Raw genomic sequence first — 7,500 nt, forward strand, 5'->3', positions numbered from 1 at the left:
CGTCAAGATCTCTGACGCCATCATGAACATGCAGGAGAACAGCGTCGCCATCTCCGAACAGGTGTGTGGTGTGTGTGGTGTGTGTGGTGTGTGTGTGTGTGTGGTGTGTGTGGTGTGTGTGGTGTGTGTGGTGTGTGTGTGTGGTGTGTGTGGTGTGTGTGTGTGTGGTGTGTGTGTGGTGTGTGTGGTGTGTGTGTGTGTGTACTGTGTGGTGTGTGCGCTGTGTGTGTGTGTGCGGTGTGTGTGCTGTGTGCGGTGTGTGTGTGTGTGGTGTGTGTGGTGTGTGTGTGTGTGTGGTGTGTGTGTGTGTGTGTGGTGTGTGTGCTGTGTGTGTGGTGTGTGTGTGGTGTGTGTGTGCTGTGTGTGTGGTGTGTGTTGTGTGCTGGGTGTGCTGTGTGTGTGGTGTCTGTGTGTGGTGTGTGTGTGTGCTGTGTGTGTGCTGTGTGTGTGTGGTGTGTGTGTGGTGTGTGTGGTGTGTGTGTGTGTGGTTTGTGTGTGTGGTGTGTGTGTGGTGTGTGTGTGGGGTGTGTTTGGTGTGTGTGTGTGTGGTGTGTGTGTGGTGTGTGTTGTGTGTGGTGTGTGTGTGTGGTGTGTGTGTGTGGTGTGTGTGTGTGGTGTGTGTGTGTGGTGTGTGTGTGTGTGTGTGGTCTGTGTGTGTGTGGTGTGTGTGGTGTGTGTGTGTGGTGTGTGTGTGCTGTGTGTGTGTGGTGTGTGTGTGCGCTGTGGTGTGTGTGTGTGGTGTGTGTATATGCTGTGTGTGTATGCTGTATGCTGTGTGTGTGTGTGTACTGTGTGTGTACCATGCTGTGTGTGTGTACTGTGTGTGTGTGTATGCTGTGTGTGTACCATGCTGTGTGTGTGTATGCTGTGTGTGTGTGTATGCTGTGTGTGTGTGTGCTATACGTGTGTGTGTGTGCTATACGTGTGTGTGTGTGTGTCATGCTGTGTGTGTGTCATGCTGTGTGTGTGTATGCTATGTGTGTGTGTATGCTATACGTGTGTATACTATACGTGTGTGTGTGTATATACTATACGTGTGTATGCTATACGTGTGTATGCTGTGTGTGTACCATGCTGTGTGTGTGTGCTGTAGGTGTTTGCTGTATGCTGTGTGTGTGCTGTAGGTGTATGCTGTGTGTGTGGGTATACTATATGTGTGTGTGCTGTAGGTGTTTGCTGTATGCTGTGTGTGTACCATGCTGTGTGTGTGCTGTAGGTGTTTGCTGTGTGTGTGTGTATGCTGTATGTGTGTATGCTGTATGTGTGTGTGTGCTGTAGGTGTATGCTGTATGTGTACCATGCTGTGTGTGTGTGTACCATGCTGTGTGTGTGTGTACGCTGTGTGTATGCTATGTGTGTATGCTGTGTGTGTATGCTGTGTGTGTGTGTGTGCTGTGTGTGCTGTAGGTGTTTGCTATACGAGTGTGTACCATGCTATGTGTGTATGGTGTGTGTGTATGCTGTGTGTGTGTGTGCTGTAGGTGTTTGCTGTGTGTGTGTGTATGCTGTATGTGTGTGTGTGTACCGTGCTGTGTGTGTGTGTACGTGTGCGTGCTGTAGGTGTTTGCTGTGTGTGTATATGCTATGTGTGTGTGTACCATGCTGTATGTGTGTGTATGCTATGTGTGTGTGTATATGCTATGTGTGTGTGTACGTGTGTACGTGTGTGTGTGTGCTGTAGGTGTTTGCGGGCTGTGGGCGACTGCGCTCGTCGCCCCCGGGGCGCTCCCAGCGCTCGGCCCTCGACGCTCTGAACCAGCACTTCCGCTCCGTGCAGCCTGAGGAGCGGCCCACCACGGCCGCAGGGACCAGCCTGGACCGCCTGGTGAGTCACTCACCCGCTCACCCAGTCACCCGCTCACTCACCCGCTCGCTCGCTCACCCACTCACTCGCCCAGTCACCCACCCACTCGCTCACCCAGGCACCCACCCACTCGCTCACCCAGTCACCCACCCACTCGCTCACCCAGTCACCCACCCACTCGCTCACCCAGGCACCCAGGCACCCACCCACTCGCTCACCCAGGCACCCACCCACTCGCTCACCCAGTCACCCACCCACTCGCTCACCCAGGCACCCACCCACTCGCTCACCCAGGCACCCACCCACTCGCTCACCCAGGCACCCACCCACTCGCTCACCCAGTCACCCACCCACTTGCTCACCCAGTCACCCACCCACTCGCTCACCCAGGCACCCAGTCACCCACCCACTCGCTCACCCAGGCACCCACCCACTCGCTCACCCAGGCACCCAGTCACCCACCCACTCGCTCACCCAGGCACCCAGTCACCCGCTCGCTCACCCGCTCACCCAGTCACCCGCTCACTCACCCAGTCACCCACCCGCTCACCCAGTCACCCGCTCACTCACCCGCTCGCTCACCCACCCGCTCACCCAGTCACCCGCTCACCCACCCAGTCACCCACCCGCTCACCCACCCAGTTACCCACCCGCTCACCCAGTCACCCGCTCACTCACCTGCTCGCTCACCCACACCGCTCACCCGCTCGCTCACTCCGCTCACCCAGTCACCCGCTCACCCAGTCACCCGCTCACTCACCCGCTCGCTCACCCACCCGCTCACCCGCCCGCTCACCCAGTCACCCGCTCACCCACCCAGTCACCCACTCGCTCACCAACTCACTCACTCACCCGCTCGCTCACTTCGCTCACACCGCTCGCTCACTCGCTCCCCCGCTCACCCGCTCGATCGCTCACCAACTCGCTCACCCACCCACTCGTGCGGTCACTCACCCACCCGCTCGCTCACCAACTCACTCACCCACCCGCTCACCCAGGCACCCGCCCACTCACCCACCCGCTCACTCACCCACTCACTCACCCACCCACTCACCAACTCGCTCACCCACCCGCTCGCTCACCCAGTCACCCACCCACTCACTCACCCGCTCACCCAGTCACCCGCTCACCCACCCGCTCACCCCGCTCACCCACTCACCCACCCGCTCACCCAGTCACCCGCTCACCCACCCGCTCACCCACTCACCCACCCGCTCACCCAGTCACCCGCTCACCCACCCGCTCACCCACTCACCCACCCGCTCGTGCGGTGACTCACTCATCCCGAGGAGTGGCCCACCACGGCTGCAGGGACCAGCCTGGACCACCTGGTGAGTCGCTCACACCGCTCGCTCACCAACTCACTCATCGCGTGACTCACGGGGTGACTCGTTTATCCGCCCGCTCAACCGTCCGCTCACGGGGTGACTCGCTCACCCGCCCCGCTCACACCGCTCACTCACGGGGTGACTCACTTCTCCACTCGCTCACCCACTCGCTCACCCCGCTCACTCACGGGCTGACTGCCGTAGTGGGGACAGGAGGTTTGGTGGATATGAGGACGACCGGCGGATACGAGGACCGGCGGATACGAGGACCGGCGGATAATAGGAGCCCGCTGCTGTTGTTCTGCCGCAGGTGGCGGACGTGAAGGCGAAGCTGAAGACGGCGCGCTCGTTGTGTGTGTCTGTGTGCTGTGTGTGTGTGTGTCTGTGTGTGTGCTGTGTGTGTGCTGTGTGTGTGTGTGTGTGTCTGTGTGTGTGTGTGTGTGTCTGTGTGTGTGTGTGTGTCTGTGTGCTGTGTGTGTGTGTCTGTGTGTGTGCTGTGTGTGTGTGTGTGTCTGTGTGTCTGTGTGTGTGTGTGTCTGTGTGTGTGTCTGTGTGTGTGTCTGTGTGTGTGTGTGTGGTCTGTGTGTGTGTCTGTGTGTGTGTGTGCTGTGTGTGTGTGTGCTGTGTGTCTGTGTGTGTGTGCTCTGTGTGTGTGTGTGTGCTGTGTGTGTGCTCTGTGTGTGTGTGCTGTGTGTGTGTCTGTGTGTGTGTGTGTGCTCTGTGTGTGTGCTGTGTGTGTGTGTGCTCTGTGTGTGTGCTGTGTGTGTGTCTGTGTGTGTGTGTGCTCTGTGTGTGTGTGTGCTCTGTGTGTGTGCTGTGTGTGTGTGTGTGCTCTGAGCCCACTGCTGTTTGTCTACAGGTGATGGACGTGAAGGCGAAGCTGAAGACGGCACGCTCGTTGTGTGTGTCTGTGTGTGTCTGTGTGTGTGCTGTGTGTGTGCTGTGTGTCTGTGTGTGTGCTGTGTGTCTGTGTGTGTGTGTGCTCTGTGTGTGTCTGTGTGTGTGTGTGCTGTGTGTGTGTGTGTCTGTGTGTGTGCTGTGTGTCTGTGTTTCTGTGTGTGTGCTCTGTGTGTGTCTGTGTGTGTGCTGTGTGTCTGTGTGTGTGTGTGCTGTGTGTGTGTGTGTGTCTGTGTGTGTGTCTGTGTGTGTGTGTGTCTGTGTGTGTGCTGTGTGTCTGTGTGTCTGTGTGTGTGCTCTGTGTGTGCTCTGTGTGTGTGTGTGTGTCTGTGTGTGTCTGTGTGTGTGCTGTGTGTGTGTGTGCTGTGTGTCTGTGTGTGTGTGTGCTCTGAGCCCGCTGCTGTTCTGCTGCAGGTGATGGACGTGAAGGCGAAGCTGAAGACTGCTCGCTCGTTCTGGCTCACGCTGCCCTACTCCGTGTGCAACAGCGACAAGATGGCCGCAGCCCCCATGGGCTCTGACGACGGCTGCTGGAACGGGCAGAGCATGGGGAGGTGAGACGGGGCGGGAGGGGAGGGGGGGTAGGAAATGTTGACTACCTCGCCTGGTACGCAGGAGGTCGTGGGTTCAATCCCAGACACTGAGAGATGTTGACTACCTCGCCTGGTACCACCCACCCACCACCCACCCACCCACCACCCACCCACCCACCCACCACCCACCACCCACCCACCCACAGGTACGTGCACGAGCTGGTGGGCGACGGGCTTGCCCGCCAGCGCTCCAACCCCGAGCTGGTGGTGGACGTGACGCGCCCCGACCCCGCCGTGCGGCAGCAGATCATGGCGCTGCGCGTCGCCACCCGTCGCCTGCGACTCGCACAAGCCGGCAACGACCTCCAGCCGCCCGGCTACGACGACGAGGGCGGCGACGACGGTGAGAGGCTTGACCCCCCCCCCCCCCCCGTTGACCCCCCGTTGACCACCCCGACCCCGTTGACCCCCCCGACCCCGTTGACCCCCCGACCCCGTTGACCCCCCCCCCGCCCCCGTTGACCCCCCCCCGCCCCCGTTGACACCCCCCGACCCCGTTGACCCCCCCCACCCCGTTGACACCCCCGACCCCGTTGACCCCCCTCCTCCTCCTCGCCATCTCCAATCACAGAGGGTGACGGCAGCGGCTCCGGTAGCGGAGACTCCGAGGACCCCACGGCGCCATCCCCCCCCGGTGCCGGTGCCGGTGCCACCCGGCAGCCCAGCCGGGGCCGTGCCCCGCGGCGACGTCAGTGCCGTGGGCGGCGGTGCCGGAGCGACGGGCGCGTCGCTCGCCAGCGCCTGCCTCGCCAGCGCCTGCCTCGCGCTCGTCGCGCTCGCTGCTGCTGCTGGGGAGTTCTAGCGGGGAGAGGCGGCGGTGGTGGTGGTGGCGGTGGCGGTGGCGGCGGTGGTGTCGTCGTCGGTGTCGCCGTCGGCAACGTCGTCATCGGTGTCGTCATCGGCAACGTCATTGGCAACGTCATCGGTGTCGTCATCGGCAACGTCATCGGTGTCGTCATCGGCAACGTCATCGGTGTCGTCATCGGCAACGTCATCGGCAACGTTGTCATCGGTGTCGTCGTCGGCAACGTCATCGGTGTCGTCGTCGGCAACGTCATCTGTGTCGTCATCGGCAACGTCGTCGTCATCGTTGTCACCGGCGCCGCCGAAACTCCGCCCCTCTGCCGCCGTGGCCGACCGTGCCCTGCCTGCCGCAGTGTCGGCAAACGGCGGCGGTGTGGGGCCGGCGGTCTGATTGGCTGCGAGCGAGCGGTTGCGTGAGTGAGTGAGTGACCAGGCGAGTGAGTGAGTGATTGGTCAGTCGAGTGAGTGAGTGAGTGAGCGGGCGAGCGAGTGTTTGAGTGAGTGAGTGAGCGAGTGAGTGAGTGTTTGAGTGAGCGAGCGGTCGATTGTTGTGAGTGAGTGATTGGTCAGTCGAGTGAGTGAGCGAGCGATTGACCAGTCGAGTGAGTGAGCAAGCGAGCGATTGACCAGTCGAGTGAGTGAGCGAGCGAGCGATTGACCAATCGAGTGAGCGAGTGAGCGAGCGGGCGATCATGCGAGCGAGTTGACTGCTCGATCGATCGAGCGATCGCTTTATCGGGCGAGCGAGCGAACAAGCAAGCGGGGGGATCGGTCGACGTTCCTGCGTTTTTTATTTCATCGTTTTAATTTTATTCCCGGTGCCGTGCGGCGAACCGTTTATCAGTCGGCGACAAACTCGGCGCGAAGTGAAACCTCTCCCCCCCCCCCCCTCCTCCACAACCGGGCAGCAGGGATGGACGTCCGTTCATGAACTTCTTTCGCACCGTACGTTAGCCGACCTTTGCGGCCACGTGATTTTCCCGGCTGGGTTTGCGGCTCCACCCCCGGCTACCGGTTTGGTAGTTTCAGCGAACCGAGGGAGTTAAATTCTTCACACGGGAAGGTTTTTATAAAATGAAAAAAAAGTTGTGAGAAAGGGGGGTGACGTTTTATTGTACGCGGGCGTAAGGCGGCGGGGCGGGGCCCTCCGCGCTGAGCTGTGCGTAGAGACGCGGCCACGGGCAGCGATGGCTCGACGAAGCGGTGGCTTGTTGTCATCGTCGTCATCATCGTCGTCGTCGTCGTCAAAGTCGTTATTGTTGTCGTCGTCGTCGTCATCATCGTCGTTATCTTCATCGTCATCGTCGTCGTCATCGTCATCATCGTTGTCGTCATCGTCGTCATCATTGTCGTCGTCATCATCGTCGTTATCTTCATCATCATCGTCGTCGTCGTCGTTATCGTCTGGAGGGTATTTACAGCAGCAGCCAAACAACTCTTGACCGCGTGGTGACGTCGACTCTGAATGTGGAGGGGGTGGGGGGGGAAACCGGAAGGAACCCGGAGAAAATAAATCCACACGACCACGGGGAGAGACCACGGGGAGAGACCACGGGGAGAGACCACGGGGAGGGAGAGACACAAACGCCAAATACGCAGCAGGCGTCAGGGCCGGGATTGAACCCACGACCTCCTGCGTTCCAGCCGAGGTAGTTAACATCTCCTAGCCACCGTGATGATGATGATGAGAGAGACACGCAAACTCCAAATATACAGCAGCAGGCATCGTCAGGGCCGGGATTGAACCCACGACCTCCTGCGTACCAGGCGAGGTAGTCCCGTCACCTTTGACGGTGTTGTGTTTGAGTTCTTACTCTTGGTGACGTGGCCTTGTTTGCGCCGAGAGGGAAGTGTGGGAGAGAGAGAGGGAGGGAGGAGAGGGATGAGAGGGAGATGGAGAGAGAGGACAGAGCAGTGTTAAGCGTTTTTTACGTTCCAGGTCCCCCGTGTAGCCACACACATACACCACACACACCACACACACCACACACACCACCCACACCACCCACACACACACCACACACACACCACCCACACACACCACACACACCACCCACACACACACCACACACAC

General features: G+C 59.9%; 1 protein-coding gene across 1 annotated transcript in view; it reads left to right on the forward strand.

Moving 5' to 3' along the window:
* Window positions 1–6: 6 nt before the first annotated feature.
* The window catches only part of LOC144952237 (uncharacterized), an 8,019-nt gene continuing 525 nt past the window's right edge, over window positions 7–7,500 (forward strand). The window contains exons 1-5 of the mRNA XM_078882661.1: window positions 7–61; window positions 1,682–1,825; window positions 4,444–4,583; window positions 4,769–4,965; window positions 5,194–7,500. The exon at window positions 5,194–7,500 is cut by the window's right edge and continues 525 nt beyond it. Coding sequence (XP_078738787.1) covers window positions 23–61; window positions 1,682–1,825; window positions 4,444–4,583; window positions 4,769–4,965; window positions 5,194–5,843 — 1,170 coding nt within the window. The 5' untranslated portion in view covers window positions 7–22 and the 3' untranslated portion in view covers window positions 5,844–7,500. The remainder of the gene's footprint in view (window positions 62–1,681; window positions 1,826–4,443; window positions 4,584–4,768; window positions 4,966–5,193) is intronic.

This window comes from Lampetra fluviatilis, chromosome 66 (assembly GCF_964198595.1).
Source record: "Lampetra fluviatilis chromosome 66, kcLamFluv1.1, whole genome shotgun sequence".
Taxonomy (NCBI): domain Eukaryota; kingdom Metazoa; phylum Chordata; class Hyperoartia; order Petromyzontiformes; family Petromyzontidae; genus Lampetra; species Lampetra fluviatilis.